Source organism: Natrix helvetica (assembly GCF_964273705.1).
Source record: "Natrix helvetica genome assembly, chromosome: 3".
NCBI lineage: Eukaryota > Metazoa > Chordata > Lepidosauria > Squamata > Natricidae > Natrix > Natrix helvetica.
The window spans coordinates 46,468,036-46,489,209 of NC_138549.1; the positions used below are offsets into that span (position 1 = coordinate 46,468,036).

General features: G+C 41.6%; 1 protein-coding gene across 4 annotated transcripts in view; it reads right to left on the reverse strand.

Moving 5' to 3' along the window:
* GPM6B (glycoprotein M6B) overlaps window positions 1-20,206 on the reverse strand; it is a 126,282-nt gene extending 106,076 nt beyond the window's left edge. The window contains exon 1 of one of the 4 annotated variants that reach the window (XM_081947330.1): window positions 19,902-20,201. In XM_081947330.1, coding sequence (XP_081803456.1) covers window positions 19,902-19,905 — 4 coding nt within the window. In that variant the 5' untranslated portion in view covers window positions 19,906-20,201. Of the gene's footprint in view, window positions 1-19,453; window positions 19,578-19,901 lie in introns of those variants that run through there. The other 3 variants (XM_081947333.1, XM_081947334.1, XM_081947332.1) reach the window with 3 other exon arrangements.
* Window positions 20,207-21,174: the final 968 nt, after the last annotated feature.

A 21,174-nucleotide genomic window follows, 5' to 3' on the forward strand; every position in this document is an offset into this window, starting at 1 on the left:
AAATATTAAATGTTCTTGTTTATTAAGAAGTAATCCCATAATCTTTTAAATGCTTTTGCAATTCTAAAGATAAGGCTAGGATCCAGGAGGAAGCATCCATTTACAAAATAAATGCAAATAAGAAACACAGTATAATAAGCTAATTAAAATTCTGTCTTCATTTGATTATAAAGTAATGAGACTAACAAAACATGCATGGGTAGAGAGATTCCTATTGCCAACCTTCTGCTTTCCATTCATTTCCAGTTGCATGATGTCACCACATGCAGCATTTATGTATGTCAGTGCAGTATTTAGTATGAAGAACCCTGACATATGATTTGAGTTTGCTCTACAATTGTTCTGTTTTGATTCAATAGACTCATACAATCTCAACAATAGACTTACTTCATACAATCTTGAAGAGAGCAATAAGATTTAAAGAAATTAAAATGATATTCAATTATATCTTAAAAATTGGAATCTATTGGTGTAGATTAGAAGGAATGAATATAGCTAGAACATAGCTAAAATATTGTATTAATTTGATGGAAAGACTTTCTTACATCTGATTTAAAATCCTGACTTTATGATGTATCGCCTATGAATTAATTTTTAAACCCAGAGGTCTCCAATCCCTGGTCTGCAACTCAGTGCTGGTGCACAGCCAATTCAAAACAGGCCATGGAAGTGGTGGGCAAGCCAAGCACATATGTGTGCCCTATGCTGCATTTATGAAAACGGCACACGCATGTGCATGAAATTGACCATTGGCTTACCTGAAGGGTCCTTTTCTGTACACCGCGGGAGAGTCCAAGCAATGGGTTAATTCAGTCTGCTTGCCCTTAGGACTGAGGAACTTTTTTTCCTTTAGCCACACCTCCTGGTGTGATCAATCCCCAGAATTCTTAGAAAGAGTCAGTTCGTGAGGACGGAGCGAAGCGTCCAAGATGATGTACTGTTGACACGAAGAACCCGAATCCCGGCCTCAGATAGCCAGGGTGGGTTGGACTCTCCCGCGGTGTACAGAAAAGGACCCTTCAGGTAAGCCAATGGTCATTTTCCTGTACACCGCTTGGAGAGTCCAAGCAATGGGACATACCCAAGTTATTGTCCATCTGGGTGGGCAGAAGAAGGCTCCCGGGATTCGGTCTCTGATACAACCGCCTGGAGCACACGCCTGCCGAAGGACGCCTCTGCCGAGGCGAAAACGTCCAATTTGTAGTGTCGCACAAAGGGTGATGGAGAGGACCACGTAGCGGCCCTGCAGATGTCCAGAATCGAGGCCTGAGTGGCCCAGGCCGCCGAGGTAGCAGCGCTCCGAGTGGAGTGCGCGGTGATGCCGCGTGGAACGGCTTTGGACTGGCATTCATAGGCTGACGCAATGCAGGCTCGAAGCCACCTGCCAATCGTGGAGGAGGAGACCTTCTTCCCTAGGGAACCAGGCTGGAAGGAGAGGAAGAGAGCCTCTGACTTCCTGAACTCTGCAGTGCGAGCGATGTAGACCTTCAGGGCCCTCCTGACATCAAGATTATGCCAGGAACGCTCTCTGGGATGCGACAGATGTGGACAGAAATTTGGCAAAACAATGTCTTGCGCTCTGTGAAACCATGAATTTATCTTAGGGGTAAAGGTCGGGTCCAGCCTCAATATGACCCTGTCAGGGTGGATGACGCACAGGTCCTGGCGAACAGACAGGGCCGCCAGTTCTGAAATCCGACGAGCGGACGTGATGGCAATCAAGAAGGCCGTCTTCAGCGTCAGGAACCGAAGAGACGTTGTGTGTAGAGGTTCGAATGGAGGGCCAGAGAGGGCCCGTAGGACCACGGACAGCTGCCAAGTGGGGTAGCGATGAACGGTGGGAGGGCGAAGGTTAGAGGCGCCTTTGAGGAAGAGGCGCACTCTCGGAATTTTGCTGAGAGGCAAGAGGGGGTCACCCGACCAGACGGTGGACAAGGCCGCTACTTGGCGTCGAAGTGTGTTCGGGGCCAAGCCCTTGTTGAGCCCCGCTTGAAGAAAGTCGAGAACTCTGGAAACAGGTGCGGTCGTCGGTTCGATGTGTAGCTCCTCGCACCACCTCACAAAAGCGGCCCAAGACGCATCATATATTCTGGTGGTTGAAGGACATCTAGCCGCCTGAATGGTGCACACTACCTCCTCTGACAGGCCTTTGCCTTTCAGTTGGTCCCCCTCAAGTGCCAGATGGCCAAATGAAGCCACTGGGGCTCTGGATGAACAACGGCCCCCTGGCTGAGGGAGATCTGGTCCGGAGGAATGCGCCACGGAGGAGACACCGACAGGTGGACAAGGTCGGCGAACCACGACCTGCGGGGCCAGTGTGGAGCCACGAGAACTTCTGCCCCCTCCGTGATGACTTTGGAGATGAATTGAGGAAGAAGAGGTAGAGGGGGAAAGGCATACAGTAGTTCGCGGGGCCACCTGCAACGCAGTGCATCCGTCCCCTCCACCCCCGGGGTGGAGAACCGGGAGTAAAAGCGGTTGAGCTGCTTGTTGTCCCTGGACGCGAACAGGTCTACAGTCGGAGCTCCGAATCTGTTGGACAGCTGGTGGAACAGGCAAGGGTCCAGTTTCCACTCCGCAGGATCTATGGTTGTCCTGCTCAACCAGTCCGCCTGGGTGTTGTCCACTCCGGAGATGTGGTCGGAGCGGAGAGATTCCAGATGGCGCTCCGCCCAGCGGCCCAGGGACTCCGCCTCTCTCATCAGTGCTCTGGATCTGGTGCCACCCTGGCGGTTGATGTGCGCCTTGGTGGCAACATTGTCCATCATCAGAAGCACATGTTGACGATGGATGGACCGGCGGAAGTGGCGCAGGGCCAGGCGAGCAGCTCTCAGTTCCAGTAGGTTGATGCTGTAACTGGTTTCCACTTGGGACCACTTGCCCTGGACAACAAGGGAACCCATGTGGGCTCCCCAGCCGGAGAGGCTGGCGTCTGTGGTGATGATCAACCTCTCGGGCTCCTTGAATAGGTGGCCCTTGAGGACGGCCGGAGACACCCACCAGCGGAGAGACCTCTTCACCTCTGGCGGGACGCGAATCGGCCTGGGAGAGTTGCTCCTGGATGCCCTCTGGTGCGGCAGCAGCAGCCACTGAAGCGCCCTGGAATGCAGGCGAGCCCACGGCATGATGGAGATGCAGGAGATCATTTTCCCCAGCAGCTGCGACAGAAGGACCACTGGAGCCTGCCTCAAATGCATCACCTTGTGGGTCATGGACCTTAGATCGTCCAACCTGTCTTGGGAGAGGAAAACCCTGCACAAGCTGGTATCTATCACCGCCCCCAGGTGTACAAGTCTGGTTGTTGGAGTGAGGTGAGTCTTCTCTATGTTTAGAGAGAAGCCGTGATTCCTGAGGGATCTCATGGTGGTCTGAAGATCCCGCAAGGCCTGCTGCCTGGACGACGACTGGATAAGGATGTCGTCCAGGTAGCACTGGAGCCTTATAGCCCTGCGTCGTAGCTGGGCCGCCACTACCGCCAGAACTTTGGTAAACGTCCGAGGAGCGGACGAGAGGCCGAATGGGAGAGCTTTGTACTGGAAGTGGCGACCGGCATAATAGAAGCGCAGGAACTTCCTTTGCTGGGGACGGATGGGAATGTGGAGGTATGCTTCTTTGAGATCTATAGATGTGAGGAGATCTCCCTGTCGAATCCCCGCCAGAATGGTCTGCAGGGACTGCATCTTGAACCTCCGGTAGGCAATGTGCCTGTTGAGGTTTTTGAGGTCCAAGATGGCCCTCCACCCCCCCGAGCTCTTTGGTACCAGGAAGAGGATGGAGTAAAAAGCCCTCTCCTCCTCGTCCGGGGGAACGGGTTCCACGGCCCTGATGTCTAGGAGATGCCTGACCTCCTGGTCCATGCGCTCCCTCTTTTGAGGGCAGGTTGGGACGGGGCACCGGATGAAGTTCCGGGGGGGAAGGGATAGGAACTCCAGGGAGAGGCCTTCCCTGACTATTTGCAGAACCCTATTTCTTTTTCTTTCTTCTTTCTTTCTTTCTCTCTTATCTATCTATCATCTACCTACCTACCTACCTACCTATCATCTATCTATCTATCTATCTATCTATCTATCTATCTATCTATCTACACACACACACACAAATATTAATCACTGTCCATTTTGAATACAAGGCGGAAAGAGGAAACTTGAGAGTTCACAAGTTTGATGTTATATGAAACAAAACTGTGACTGAATCGGGATGTTCTGTTTCGGATACCATGAAGCCTCCTCCCAGGTCATGAAGAGGATGTGTAGCGTCCCAGCAATCTTGTGAACCTGATCAAGCATCGCTTATATGCTATGCATGAGGTAGAAGGAAGTGAACTACCAATAATCTTTTTTGCCATCCTCACCACTCTCTGTACTGCCTTCCTGTCTGAAGCAGTAATGCTTCCAAACCAGACAGTAATGCAATATGACAGGATGCTCTTGACTGTCCCTCTATAGAGAGTGGTAAAGATGGGGGAAGGAAGATGTACTTTTCTCATGTACATAGGGAAATACTATGATGACACCCAAGCCTCTTCAAATTCTATTCCTAGATTAGACTTCATCAACAAAGATGCCCTCAAGGTGTGGAGTTCAATTTTCAGAAATCTCTGTAACTGCAATGGTGGCTTAAGAAACTGGAAACTGGTCCATTTATCTGGAGGGTATCCAGGATAATAAAAGGTGCTTTATACAAACTTTTCTTTTTCAGTTTTCTGAATCTCCATGTCATTGGAAATATCCCCAGATTAGGGTCAATCCTTATTAATATATGAAGGTATTTTTTACCCATTTCACATATTGTATATAACCACTATCCCAGCAATTTTAATCGCTATCATTTTTGGCAGCTTGAATGCTTTCCCTGATCATTATTGTTTTTTATTTTCTCTACAATAATCTTCTGTTTTAGCAGAAGGAAAAAGGCTGATTCTAGTAGGCTAGTTTGTTCCTGTACTCTCTTTGCTCAGCTATTTTCCTCTAGAGTTGGAAGTGGAAAAGATCAGGAAAAGGCAGCCAAACCAAAGAAAAGGAGGAAGGAAAAGTGCTCAGTGGCTTCTGACCAGAAGCCATTATGAATAAGAGAAAAGGATCAGGTTTCATGGAATATCTCAAACAGATGAATACCAAGTGAGATGACAGTGATCAGTGATCTTCAAAACACTGAGCCTTGAATCCAACAAATATTAGCTGAATCCCAACTTTATTACTGCTTTTAAACAATTTAAAACATAAAATAACTTGAAGTGTAAATAAGACCTTATTTAATAATTTCAGGATTGTGATAAATCATACATTCCATATAAATGTATGTACATGTAGAAAGCATTTTCTTGGTGGCTTCCCCAAAGAAAGCAGAGAATATATGGAGATCATTCTCTTCATCATACTTTCAAAGCTTTTGATCACGGAAAGATAATCCACAAATTTTAAGAATTAATCACAATACTGAAATAAACACACACTGACAAATTTTCTTGGTACATTCCTATTTCTGATTATTCTAAAATCTCTTCTAAAATTTGGTTTATTTGGTTATTTAACTTCCATTCTTTTCAGAAGTGGAACTTATGACAATGTCAACTTCTCAACTGCTGTAAAAATAAACATTCCTGATAAAAAGCAAACCAGATGTCTGATCTACTTGGATGGAACACAGTTTTGAATGCTGCTGAAATAATGAATAAATCATTCAGCTGGAGATATTGTACAATGCTTTTGGGAGAAAAATCTTGGAAGGGAAATATATGTTTAGCATGAAGTCACCAAATATGCTTTACTATACATTTCTCTCAAGCTTAGTTTTCCTATACTAGTACCTTCCATATGAGTTGGAAATATAAACTACTGGAATCTTCAACTAACATGGCCAACTGTTTGAGAATGTTGGATGCTGAATCCCCGGTAGGATTGGATAGGTCAGGTTTATCTTCTACTTAAAATATGTATGGATAAATAACCATAAAAAGTGTTCCCATTGCATTTTACTATAATTGTTGGATGCCTTCTAAATTCTCCTTTTCTACACTGTATGCACAATTATTAGGCAAGTTGTATTTTGAAGGATTAATTTTATTATTGAAAAACTACAGTGCTCTTGGTCAATCCATAATGTTAATAAACCTCAAACCTGAATATTTAAGGAAGTAAAATTGAGGTTTTGGCTTTCTTAGGTGAATATCTATGTGTGCACAATTATTGGGAAACTATTAGTGTGCAGAATTATTATGAAAAATTATCCATCACACTCATTTATTTGCATCTGTTAAAAGTGAGAATAAACAAACACCTCAACATATACAAATAAACATTTCTCTCATTTCAAAAACAAAAATCAGTGACCAATATAGCTACCTTTCTTTCAATCATAAGTCTTCCTTTCATGGAGTCTGTCAGTTTCTTGATCTGTTGACGATCAACTTTTTGTGCAGCAGCAACCACAGCCTCCCAGACACTGTTCAGAGAAGTGTAGTTTTCCTTCACTGTAAATCTCCCATTTAAGAAGGGCCCACAAGTTCTCAATAGGGTTTAGATCAGGTGAGGAAGGGGGCCATATCACTATTCTTAAGGTTTTTACTGGCTAGCCACACAGTGGTGTACTTCAATGCATACGATGGAATATTGTCCTGCATAAAAATTATGGTCTTCTGAAAGATGCAGACTTTTTCCTGTATCACTGCTTGAAGAAAGTGTCTTCTAAAAACTGGCAATAGGTTGGGAGTTGATTTTGAGTCCATCCAAAAAAGTCCAACTAGCTTATTTTTAATAATACTAGCCCATATTATACCCACCTCTATCTTGCTGGTATCTAAGCTCTGTGCTCTGATCCAACCCCGGCCCATCCATCTGGTCAGTCAAGAGTCATGCTCATCTCAACAATTCATTAAAAAATCTTTGAAAAATCTGTCTTCAAATATTTCTTGGCCCACTCTCGCCGTTTCAATTTATGTGTCTTGTGAGCACTAGACACCTTGTACTTCTGGGCACTCCAGTTACAGTTGGTTGCAGTTCTGGAGTATGACAGCACTGGAGGATAATGGTAGCACTGACGAGACAGTCCAATCGCTTAATGCAAAGCTTTACTGAGTATATCATTTCAGCACAGCATGAAAGCAAAATCAACTCTGGCTAATACCTGGCCACTTCAGAATAATTAAAGTATAGAATTCTCCCTCCCTTCTATTAGTGCAGGTCACATTGTCCAATTAATTGTCACAATATTGTTGTGAGATGTCTTGAAAGACTAGTGAACACTTACTAGAGTGACCTTGGTTCTCACAGTCTCACTGTTTGATGTTTACAATCCAAATTCCAATTTCACTAAGTGAACGGTCATAACTTGGAAATTACTGGTATAGAATTTAAAAAAATTCTTGTTAGGAAATGTTCTCTAGATATGTATAATTACAGTGAGTAAGCTGCACTGTTGAGACTAATGCATCTCTGACAAGCACAGATGTGGCTAAGCACTTTTTCAACTTCTGTTTTCCCCATAGTTTCAACAGGCTTGTAAAACACTGGGTGCTTAACCACTGATTAGTCTTCCATACTGTGGAAAGCAAATTGGATAGAACTAAACATGAAATAAAGTACATGGCTCACAATAGCCACATCAGAAAATGAAATTTGTGTTAGTAGTGAATGTTTTGCAATGTCTTCTGTAGAGTAAGCACCAGTCACCAGGCAATTTACAATGCATATGAGATTTTTGATCTGTATGTTCTCTCTATTTCTCTAAAGAAACTCGTAACTTTTTTTAAACCTAAAATACCTTACATTTTTAAAAATACTTACCAATCATGGATTGTTGAAATGCATTTCTTATTATGATAGCTCTAGATAAGATGAGCCTTAAGGAAAAAGGTAACTAAAGACACTGGGGGGGGAGGGGAAATGATCATGTAAAGAAAAGGAAAAGCACAAGAAATCATCAGTAAATTTCATCTAATGACAGTAGATTTCATCTAATTTCATCTAATGATCAGTAAATTTTATCTACTGATACTGATCATCAGTAAATTTCATCTAATCATATAATGATATGTATGTTTCAAGTTTTTATTGTAAAGGAAGAACTTGATAACTATTTTATGGAAACAGACTTTGCAAAAAAAATAGCTCTATAGCAAAAAAAAATTGCTACAGCATTTTTCTTTTGTGAGCTGAAGAAAAAGCTTGCATTACTTTTACAGTTGCTATTAACTTGTTCACAACCATGGTTTTCCAACATGTGCAGATAAAAGAAATATGAAAACACACATGGTGATATACTTGATTATATGTCAGCTGTTTAGATGTGGGTATTTCAACTTCCTGATTTCTCAGAAAGAATCATGCCAATTCAATTTGATTATTAGATAGAGACTTCCTTATCTGAAATATTTGTTTATATATTTTTCTTGTTAAATAAGGATGACAAAGTTTACAACTAATTACTGGTTGATTATGTAAGGTGAGGAGAAATCAGAGTTTTTAAATTTTTCTTCTCAGCATCCAGCCAGAGTGGATTTTTAAATATGTTTTAATGGTGGATGTTTGGGACTTTTTTCCTTTTTCCCCCTTTTATATACACATTTTTTTCTTTTTTGTTGTTGTCACTGTTGGATGTATGTTTTTTCTGTTTTGTTTTTCTGTTTTGTATTTTATTCCCTTTGATAAAACATAATAAATATATACAGTACATTAAAAAATAGTCATGCCAACTGGGAACTCCACACATCTGGAGGATGTCCAGACTGGGGAAAGCTCATAAATAGTTTTCGTTTGTAAGGAAATAATTTCATATGAAAATGCCCAACATTGCAACTAAACATGAGTTAAAAATCTGGTCCTCTGGCAAACTGCCAAACATTGTAGGGGCCCATTGGTCTATTAGTCCAGGGTTAAAGATAGAAACATATTGAACCTCATGTTGACTTGCTAGGGATCTTTTATGTACAAATCATTCATTTGATAATTAAGCTTGACCACTCCTTTGAGAATTCACAACAGTAAATAAATTGTAATAAATTGTCAAATATTCACTACAGAGCAACTATTGATGTCCTAGCATCATAGACAAGTCTATCTAATGATAAACTTGGCTCATTTCTAAATACATATTCAAGGTAGCCTGAACATAAGGTAAGGAAATGTGACTCAGACTGGAAGAGTACAATATTGTGGCTTTAAAAAACATAATTCCCAAAAGTTTTTAAGTGGAAGCACCACTGCTAAAATTCCTTTTGCTCAGAAACAAATTACTATTATTATGCAATGAATCTATTTATTATATTAATGTGAAACAATCCATACTTCTTATTAACAGTATGATCCTTAATTTATTTCAGCTATAATAAAGATTTCAACTAATACAGATTTCTAGTAATTACAATTTGTTTTGGAGTAAAGATTACAATTAAATATACACAGGTGTGATATTTTTGATTGGAATTATCATATAATTGAATCTGGTTTCGCTCCAAAATTCTTTTTCTTTTCTGAGTTTATTAATTTTCTTCAATGAATTGTGGCTTCCATGTGCAAAACCTGAATCTGTTTCAAAATTCCAGTTTTATATGTAGAAAGCTACATTCTGCTTATATAGAGAGAGACAACCAAACTAGATAATAATCACTGGGGACTGTAGATCATTAGAAAGGAAGGAATTTTCTATATGGTTCATTTCAACCCCCAAAGGAAACATGAGAAGGGGTAGATGGTTTAATTTCTGCTTCTTGAGATCATAAAATAGTATTTTTGTTAAGGAAAAGGTTGAAACAAATAAATAGGACCAGAAGAATGAGGTCTCAATCTGTAAGCCTGAGAAAACCAATACACACAGTTGCAACTGGTCAGATGGTTCCAAGAAGAACATAAGAAATCTTTTTTTAAAAGGGCAGCGGGTGCATGTACACACAAACCACAATTTATAATAAATAGGAAAATTCAATCTATTTGGTCCTCAAATGAAATATTTGAAAAGATGGGTGGAATTTGAAAAGTTTAACATATCAATTTACTTACCTTTACTTGATATTTTTTCTTTCATTAATATTTTCCTACCGTAGTTCTAGCAGAACCATTTTCAAGCATTTTTCTCATTTTTTAGTGATACCGTTTCCTGCAGAATTTTGGTGACAAGTTTAATGTCAAGTAAAAAGCCACCAACTGGGAAGTATTTGCAGACTATGGAGATGTTTTGTTTTTGATCAATTAATTATGTTGTTGCCTGTCTGAATCCAGCCAAAGTATCACTAAAAATTATGAATTTATTTGCCATCCAACTCCCCATGACTCTGGCCACTTCACAAGTAAAAATATTAAAAACAAGAAAAGTATTATAAAAAAATGAAAAAGATAGCAAAGATGACAAAAATAGAAATGAAAAATAAATGCATGCCCACAATCCAATCACTCACCCTCACCAAAGGCTAGGGTAACAAGGTAGGACTTCCAAGGCCCTTTGAAACACTAGGGGTAAGGGCCATCCAGATCTTTGGGAAATATTCCAAAATATAGATGCAGTTATATAAGAAGGCACACTTCTAGGTCTGAGGGATGATTTCCTCAAAGGAACCCCGAGAATGTTAATTCTGCCAGTTCAAATCAGGTGGACAGTGGGTTGAGGGGGCAGCTGGTCCCTCAAGTAATCAGTTCCTACGCGGTGAGCAACCAATTTTTCAATTGCCATTTTCACACCATTATTGTATTCAAAGGTACACCATGCCTCACCCACATTTTTTTACCTTTACCACATTTTTTACCTTGCAATAAAAATACAACCATATAATATTACAGAAGATATTCACTCAGCAGAACAGCAAACTCACTCCAACCTTGAATTAGAAGATCCCCTCACTCTTTCATTGTTCAAATGCAATTCTACGATGTCATAACCCATGCATTTCAGCCAGTGGTGGGTTCCTGCCGGATCGCACCGGATCGCGCGCGCTCCCTTTCAGCGCTCCACCTGGCTCGCGCGCTCCCTTTCAGCGCTCCACCTGGCTCGCGCGCTCCCTTTCAGCGCTCCACCAGCTGGTGGAGCGCAGGCAGGCGTCGTCGCTTCGCCAGGGGCGGGGCAAGACCGTACTTCCGGTTTTAGTGCCGGAAGGGAGCGCGCGAGCCAGGTGTAGCGCTGAAAGGGAGCGCGCGAGCCAGGTGGAGCGCTGAAAGGGAGCGTGCACGATCCGGTGCGATCCGGCAGGAACCCACCACTGATTTCAGCCTAGAAATTGGGGCCCACATGATAATACTGGGATGTGGATTTATAAAACAGAATAAAAATTAGGCTCCGTTTAAGAATTTAAAATACCAGGTTTATAATTTTCAAGGCCTTCAGAAAAATGTTATTACTGTGATCCATGTCATGGTTGTGGTAGATTAACAGTAGTAGTAATTCACAGAGTTTTCAAAGGAGTAAATTGAAATAAATACACATCAAGGTTAAAGTAACCTTAAATCTGTCTGGATCTTTATTCTAAAACTTAACTAAGAAGCACTTACCCAAAGACATTCCAAGTTCTAATATTAAACTGCAATATGTACAGGATTTTTATCCTTAACTTTAGAGGGATCGTGACTAGAGACATAAATTTTCTGTCAAAGGGCTTGTTTCTTAAAACACCATCCTCACAGAGCTTACATTAACTCCAACCTGGTAGCCTTCTGGATGACTCTGAAGACCTGATGATGCCTCTGGGGATGGGGGTTTGGATGTGCTGCAATGGTTGCTATCCACGCTGCTTTTTGTGTTTTTCCTGTGATACCAATGATATATTATGTTTTGACTGTTCGTAGAAACTGGTCATAGAAATTGAAAATACAAGTTCAAGTTACAACCACAATTCAGCCCAAAATTTCTGTTGTTAAGTGAGATAGTTGTTAAGTGAATTTTGCTCCATTTCCCAACTTTCTTGCCACAGTTGTTAAGTGAATCACTGCAGTTGTTAATTTAGTAATGCAGTTGTTAAATGAATCTGGCTTCCCCACTGAGTTTGCTTGTCAGGAGGTCTCAAAAAGTGATCACCCAACCCTGGGACACTGCAAGCATCATAAATATGAGTCAGTTGTCGAGTGTCTGAATTTTGATCACATGGTCATGGGATGCTCCAACAGCTGTGTGAAAAACAGTCATAAGCCACTTTTTTAATGCCATTGTAACTTTGAACGGTCAATAAATGAATTGTTGTAAGACAAGGACTACCTGTAGTGAAATAAATGTAATCAAGAAAAAAAGAATTTTAGTAGATAAGCCTATGCATCTGCTTCATGGACACATAATCCACGAGTTACAACAGTTCATTTAGTGACCTTCAAAGTTACAACAGCATTGAAAGAAATGACCATTTTTTATATTTACAAATGTAGCAGCATCTGCATGTTCATATGATCCAGATTAAAATGCTTGGCAACTCACTCACATTTGTGACTGTGGCAGTGTCCCAAAGTCATATGATCCCCTCTTGCAACCTTCTGACAAACAAAGTAATGGGGAAACCAGATTCACTTAACAACCATGTTACTAAGCTAACAACTGCAGTGATCCACTTAACAACTGTGGCAAGAAAGGTCGTAAAATGGGGCAAAACTCACTGAACAACTGTCTCGCTTAGCAACATAAATTTTGGGCTCAATTGTGGTTGCAAATCGAGGACTACCTGTACTCTTAATGTATTTAATCCCTACATGTTTCTATAGAAAACAATTTATGTAAAACAAATGAAAAAGGCAATAGAACATCAAGAATATTGTATACTTCATGTAAACGGAACAGAGATGAATATTTTCACACAACTCAGAAAAACAGATGCACACACACACACACACACATACACACACAGAGGGGGAGTGACGAGTGGTCTAAAGGATCCTTTAATTGAAATGTAGCCAGCTATAATGACCAATATTAATCTGATTTGACCATTATTGTGGCTCACAAAGGGTTTTTAATCCATCCTAGCCAAACTGTACAGCTGAATAGGAAGAAAGAGGATTGCTTTTCATTCAGGGTTTGTCTCCAGCTGTTCAAAAGAAGAAAGCACAGCTGAAACACAAACACAATTGTCTTTCTTTTCTTGGATCAAATTGTGTATAGCAAACCTTATATCAAACAGTAAAAATACATTCTTAACTTCTCCATTTCAAGGTAGTACCCAGCACTACCTTTTTTATCAACAATGTAAGTTTAACTATGATAGCTAGTGGAAGATCAATACCATTACTATTTTTCTTACATGGTTATCATGTTGACTAGTTCAGTTAGTTTTGTATGCCATTCTGGAATCCATTATTTAGAAAACATTTTAAATAAATAAACAAAACATAGTTAATTCACCGAAGTTCCCTTCCCAAAGTACTGTTTGAAAGCATGCATAATCTTCTCAGAAAAGGAGACATTATTCAAACAGCTGATGATCACTGTTGCCTTAGTATTTTCTAGCCATGTACTCTAAAATGTAGGGAGAGAAGAGAGAAATGACCTCCTCATTTCCTCTTCTCTTATGAAAACCAGAATGTCCTGCTGGTTGAAGGCCTATTCAGTTCAGGAACTTCCATGCCAAAGAATCTGGCTATGAGACTCTTTCCCATGCATGTAACAGGGTTCTCTCTGAAAATGGAGTTGGGAAATTGAAAATAAGGAACATACAAGAAATTAATGAGTTGCCAGCTCCAACTGTTTTCTTGGCACAAGATTTTCCTACCACATCATAAGAGGAAAACAGAAGGAACTTTTTTTTTCATCTCTGGCCATTGATTCCTAGCTGGAAAAAAATCAGCAGGGAGTCACACAAAAGGGCATAAATTTAGAACCTGCAATTTCATCATCTCTCATTTCTATTTGTGTATATAACTTTTATAAGTGGCCTGTCACCACCCTATAAAAGGGATTGTTCTATATATTTAGTAGAGATGCCATCTCCCATTTATTCATTTGTATTATGTTCTTTTGCTCCTTAACATATAAGTCAACTGATAAGGGGCTTTCAACTCATTATTCTTCTCTCCAACCATAACATAAGAACGCTTGAGATAAAAGAGAAACAGACTGTCCCAAACAGACTGCTCAATAAATCCCTGCTGAACCTTATTCTGGTTCTTCCCATATGGTCAAATGAATGAAAATGAAACTGGTAACAGTTTTTCTTAGCATGCTGCTGCTCTTTAATGATAAAGCATCATCAGGAAGAAGACTGGAGATCTTTCATTTACCTATTCCCACTGCACTGCTACAATTAAGCATCCAGATGGTTCCAATAGCTACTTTTGTTTGTTTGTTTGTTCGTTCATGCATTCATTTATTCATTCATTTATTCAGTATATACAGCCTAACCCAGTGATGGTGAACCTTTTTGTCGTGTGCCGAAAGAGCGAGTGCGCGCACCAGGGGTGGGTTCCTGCCAGTTCTAACCTCTTCTATAGAAGAGCTTCCACAAATCTACAGTGCCATTTAGAACCGTTCCAGCTCCCTCCCTCCGATGAAGAGTGAGAGGAGGAATTCTGGGAGTTGAAGTCCACAAGTCTTAAAGCTGTCAAGTTTGAACACCCCTGGGGTTTTTTTCTCTAAAGGGTGAGGGGTGCAAGGGTCTTGTAAGTTGACAGCTTTAAGACTGCGTGCTTCAAATGCCAGAGTTCCTGAGCCAACATTTTGGTTGCTAAGCAAGAGCGTTGTTAAGGGAGTTTCACCACATTTTACAAGTTGCCCAGGCCCACCCAGTCACATGGCTGGCAAGCCACTCCCACCCAGTTATATGGCCAGCAATCCACTCCCACCCAGTCACATGGCCGGCAAACCACTCCCATCCGGTCACATGGCCAGCAAGCCACTCCCACAAAGCAGGCCACACCTACAGAAGAGGTTCTAAATTTTTTTGAAACCCACCACTGGCATGCACCCATAATGCAATGTGTGCACGACCCCTACGTGAACTCCACACCCACGCATGTGCACACGACCCTCCTGCATACTCCCCCTGCACATGCAACCCCCCATGGTCCCCCTCTCCCTGTGCATGCCCATGTGACCCCCTGTATGTGCCTCACCCCTACGCCTGTGTACGCAACCCCTGTGCATGCACGCATGACCCCATGCACATGCATCTCCTGCATGTATCCCATCCCCGTGCATGCGCAGCAGAGACCCCAAAACCAGCTGGCCAACAGGAGGCGCATGCACATGCATAGAAGAGCTGAGCTGGGCTGACGGCTCGCATGCCCACAGAGAGGGCTCTGCGCGCCACCAGTGGCACGCATGCCATAGGTTCACCATCACAGGCCTAACTGTGGAATTTTGCGCATAAGAAGAGAAAGATGTTTTAGATGTCACTAGTTCTACTTCTTTAAGCAGCCTTTGCAAAATAGCATTTCATCTGTTTTGTTCTAGCATATAATATTAGGTTATCTTTGAAAATGATTGGTCATTTCCAGCCACATAAATAGGGTCTGAAATGGAAAAAAAATCTACCTATCTGAAATCCTTTCAGCTATTGTGCTAGAAGCATGGCTGGTGAAGAATGGAGCTGGAATGCACACATATTTATATACATTCATAAAGTTTAACTTCCTCATTATGCATTATTAATAAAGAGAATGGCAAGATTAACATGTGGTTAGAAATATGGAGAAGGAGAAACATTGTTATACTCCTCTAAGGGTACACCAAGGAGCAATTTAGATTCTGTTCAGAAGAGCAGCACTTGGCAACAATGGGCAACCAAGTAAGTCAGGTTGATGAGGTATTCAATAGGACTACCAGCCAACTCTGAAAAAACTGAAAACCCTCAATGATAACTGATGATATAAAAAACATACATATATAAATTGAAACCTGATCCAGGGTAAAAAACATATCTTAATGTTTCCAAAGCCACTTGCTTGGCTTCTTTCCACTATTGCTAGATAAAATTGGAAGCAGAATTTCAGTTTTGATTATATTTGCTAAACAGGCATTGATCTTCCTTATCTTGCTTGGAAATGCTAAACAACAGAAGCAATGGCTGGATTCACTTAACATGCTAAGCTCACTTGTAGCTTAATAATTAGTTGGAGGCTAAATACTCTGAAATTTACACTTCACCTGTGTCGCTACATAAACATTACTCATGAGAAAATCAGTATTAGCACCGAATTTTTCAGGATTTTTTTTCTTGAAACAGTCATAATGATTTTGGTTCTTAAACTGCAATCTTATGCATACAGTTTTAGAAGCATAACTAAATAAATACAACAGAATACTAGAATAAATATGCATAAGATTGCATATTTGGTAGTTTGCCTACCAGGCAGTACTGGATATTACTGAATCCTCTTGCAAACTCTATCTCTTGTGATATTGTGCTGGTTTATGTAGCTCAATTGATGTGGCTCACTTCTATTCCACAACCACAAAAAGAAATATTACCCAAAGTTTGTTAATAATAATCAATAAAGAATGAACAAAATAGATATAGTAATGAAAAACATCTAAAAGCTATTACATATCTTGTTTTCCTGCCTGTGCCTAATATAGAACCTACCTCAAAATAAGGTCTAGTTAAGACTCACCCACCATCTGACTGTACGAGGCGGAGCAAGGTGCAGGTGTAAAAATCAAGCTAGGGTGGGGGCTGGAGGTGCCTCATGCGCCCAGCACCCGCTTACCTCGTCATGCCAGTGGAGCTGCTTGCAGAACGCTGTGAGACTCGTTGCACTGATGGAGCCACTCGCGGCAGAATGCTGCAAGGCTCATCTTGCATACTACACAGCACCCAGCCGCAAACAGCCCCACCAGCAAAACAAGCCTCGCAGCTTTCTTCCACCAGCGAAATGAACCTCGCAGCATTCTGCATGGTAGCTGGAGCCGTTGCAAAATGAGACAGTTGTCAGGATGTTGATGGTCTGGCGCTCAGGTAAACTGGTGCAGGGCATGGGGGGGAGCTCCACACCCCATGCCTTGTTTCATCCTCCATCCCCCCTGCCTTGTTTTGTGGCCACCGTAACAGTGTGTTGCTCAGCCAACTGCTCCATGGCGGCAAGCAAGGAGAAGATGTGGAGATGAATGAAGAAGAACGAAGCGAGGCAGTGGGGGGTGGAGGACCAAGGATGCGGAGCTGGCCCACCTGCGCTACAGTGGCTTACCTGAGGATCCCTCAGCCACACCACCCATGCCAAACCCTCACCCCTCCCAGGCATCCACATCCCTTCACTAACCTGCTTTCCAGTTCCGTTCTCCCCTGCTGCACGCAGGGCAACAAAAGTAGTCTGTGGGGCTACAGTAAAAAAAAATATTTCAAACCTTCCAACTTCTCACCAAAAAAGAGAAAGATCTCAATCGCCTGGTTGAGAACCACTAGTTGAAAGCAATTATTCCTAGGTGGATGACTTTAAGGAGTATTGGAAGTAGAATTTAGAATTCCAAGCCAACACTAACGAATTCTGGGAGTTATCATCTCAAATATCCAGACAGCACAAGGAGAAGGTCATGGGCCACAAACTAAATTAGCAAATGAAGGTAATATACAAAACTAGATTCTATGCAGTAAGACAGTGCTAAAGATATTTTTCTGAGCTCTTAAAGTTGGCTGGATATGTCATTTATATAGTTATATACAGCTAGTTATAATAGTCATGAGGACAAGCTTTACAATGGCTCGGGAATGGTGGCTGACTCTATCAGTCCCTGGGGAACTGTTCTAGGACTGGATCAAGGAACACAATTGTAATGCAGTAAAAATGGTGAGATGTTTTTAAGTTCATTACAATGGGGTAAAGTTATTTGTCAAAAGAAAACGATATAAATTAGTCTGTTGCACATAAAAAATAGACATTAAAGTAGCAGTTTGAGATGTCAGCTGATTTGATGCACACTAAAAGTAGTACATAAGTGTTAAATACCAGTAATGGGCATATAATGTTCATTGAATAATATGTAATGCAGCTTGGACTCATCCTCATACAAAAAGTATCAGTGTTTTACACAGCTGCATTTTATGAAATTTCTTGCTGCCCCCCCCCCAAGAATAGTGTTAGGGTTAGAGTTAATATGTTAGTTTATAATTATAAACTAAGAAAAATTATTGTAAGCAAACTATATGATACAAATTTAGACAAGCTGTAAGTTGAATCCCAAATATGTTGAGATTTGACCTCTTTCAGATTCCAAATTTTGTAAAGCTAAAACAGTCTACAAACGAGAAATATTCCAGCTAGAGAATCTCAGATATCATTATAATCAACCAATAAATTCTGAGACAATGTTTTGTTTTGCTCATAATGAGTAGGTTCAATTTATGATCATAATTGACAACACACTCCAAAGTCTCTCAAAAACTGTTCACCATTAGATTCCCATTTCAAGAGTTTTTATACATATTTAACCACATTTTGCTTTGTTCAAAGAAATATCTATAAATAAAACAGAACATCAATTCATCATTTAGTAACTTTTGGTGGACTACCTATAGAAATCTGAATAATGATATACAACTTGGCTCTATTAACTATTCTTTTGCTATAATTTATATTTCAGATAGTGTGTAAACCACTAGATTAACCCTAAATAAGCAGAATAAATGTGACTTATTTTCTCTCTCCATTCCCAAAGGAGCAAGCAGGCCTTAACAATGAATTCAAATCAGTTACCACAGCTATGAGATGTTGATATTTCTTTGATTACACACAAACACACACACACACACAAAGCGCACAAACATACACACAACTTAAATAGTGTCTGATTGTACATTAAAATTTTTAGCTGACTGCACAATTATTAAGGTTAGTTGTGCCATAAATAACTTTTAGCATGTCTAATTCATTCTATCCAAGAGATCTCTGAAATTCTTGACTACATCTGGAATAAATTAGCACATTTTTGCAATATTGTTCCAGTGTAAATGCTAAGCTTCAGAACAGCTATTGTAATGACCCAAATGCTTTAACAATGGCTTAATATTAATATGAGAAGGAAAATATGGAATTTTATTTCTACAAAGAGCTGTGGTCTTATTCACTCAGGAACTCCAGGGCTTTCAAAGATCAAGTTAAGGCAGCACTTTTTAAATCCAAGAAGACTAAAAGAAGTACACAAATCCAGACAAATGACTTCTAGCCAGCTATAAATTCCTACTTCTGTTTGGTAGTCAAGGTTATTCTGAAGTACATCTGCCTTTAGTCTTAAATTTATTTGCCACCTTTTCCCAGTTCTAACCAGATTGAAGGATATAGTTCTAACTTTCTAAAAAAGACATGGGCAAAAAGCAAAAGCGAAGTGGTGCTGAAATAATCAGGAAGGTGGTCCAATTCAAGTATAGAAACCATCTAGTTTAAATTTTCTGCATTTTCTGCAAGGCTGCTTGGGCTCAATCTCTGTGGGCTCCGTTTAGGATATATGATTCTACAGATGCAAGAAAATCTGCAGCAAATAAAGACACAGTGGATCTAGACCTGTACAGACTTAAGGGAGGAACAGTTTTCTTGGCAACTGGGTATTCTCCTCCGATTGTACAAACTTTCATTGGGTGCTTCATCCAGCAATCTCTTGGGTGTTCTTCCACCATGTCTCTAACACCATAGCCAAAGAGAAAATCCTTGCAATCTCTTTCCAGTGGTCAGAGAGGCCCCTTCTCCCCTCGAAAGAAAGAATGCAGTGCCTAACAAGACAACTCTTTTGAACATGTGCAGAGTGTCTCCCCTATTACAGCCTACCAAGCCAAAAGGTGTCTCGCCAAGCCGGATAAATACGAGTCAGGAAGCCCGAGGCTTAAGCAGATCTTTCTGTAACATGCATTATCGTGGTCAAGGTGCACACGTGGGGGCTCCTACGCTTAGTTTCAGAACCAAAGCTACCACCAGCCAAGAAAGGAATTAACGGTGAATGAAGACTCGGAGAAGTTTAGGGTTGTTTTGGGGGGGGGGGGGCGGAGGAAAGCCGAACCGCAGCTGCGGTGCTCTACTCACCCATGGTCTCTCACAGGCGGACAGATGGCTCTGCTGTAGCGGGGGCGGGGGGGGCGGTGTGAGGTTGCTTTGCGAGGTGGACTTTCTCGGCTTCGGAAAGGAGACGGCAGGAGCCTAGCGTAGTCGAAGAATCTGCGCTCGAAGTCCGAGCTCTCCTCGGCTGGGTCCCTCCCTCAGCGGCCACAGCCAAAGGGGCGGCGCCTGCGCTCAGCAGCCACCGAGGAGAAGGCGGCCGGGGTGCAATGGCTATTAGTGTCTCTTTTCGCGCCTTTGTGAGAGGATGGGATGCGGGAGCTGCTGCTGCTGCACTGCCATTTGTAGTAACGCGGCCGCCTCTTCTCCTGAGTAGCCGGGTTCCGAGGAAGCGCACAAGGGTTGGAAGGGTGCCTCTTCTAGTGTATCAAAAGCCAAAACTGGTTCGGGAGAGCTGTGTCGAGAGTGGGCCCTCAGATCTACCCTTTCAGACCGCCATCAGCACACCCCGAAGGGCGAGCCTAGGTTTCTGTCATTTGTTCAGTCAACAAGGATTAAAGGAGCCAAAATATTCAGAATGAAAGCCATATGAATGGATGAATGAATGAACGTCAATGAACTTCAAACGTGAAGTTCAGGAAACTGCGTCCCAAATCACAAAAGCATCCAGCTATTGTGATTTTAAAATGTGTATTCAGTGTTTCCAAGGGGCTGTGTAACAAACCATGGCTTTCCATAATTAAACCATGGTTTTCAGAATGTATGAACAGTCTCAAAACAGATTCAATATGCACATTGTGTGCTTAACTATAGAGAAGCCACCAATGAATAGGTTCATGCAACATCAAAAATAGAACCAAATGTGGCATTTAGGTTAGTATAATACAGAAATAAAGGTCAACAACCAGTAAGAGAACAAAGGATTTCAGAAGTAAACCACTGGCTCAATGGTGGGTTGCAGGCGGGCATACCGGAGCCTGTCCGAAGCACCGGGTACCGTTCTGGTATGGTGCTCTGGAGGGCCCACCCGCCTGCGCTCTTTACCTGTCTTTAAAGTCTTTGGCGCTTCTGCGCATGTGCATAGCACATACAGCACCTGCACGATGCTCCGCCAAGCAGCTGGAGCGTCGAGGTTCGCGGAGGCATTGCTGGATGGTAATACACATGTGCCCACTGTGCATGTCTGTTAGATCTGGGCAACGAGAGACAGACTGTGGACACGTAGTGACTTAACAGCTCTTTATTAGTAGTAGTAATGATCCAGCTTGCTCTGTGGTCGGAGGGTTCCCCTTTTATAGGG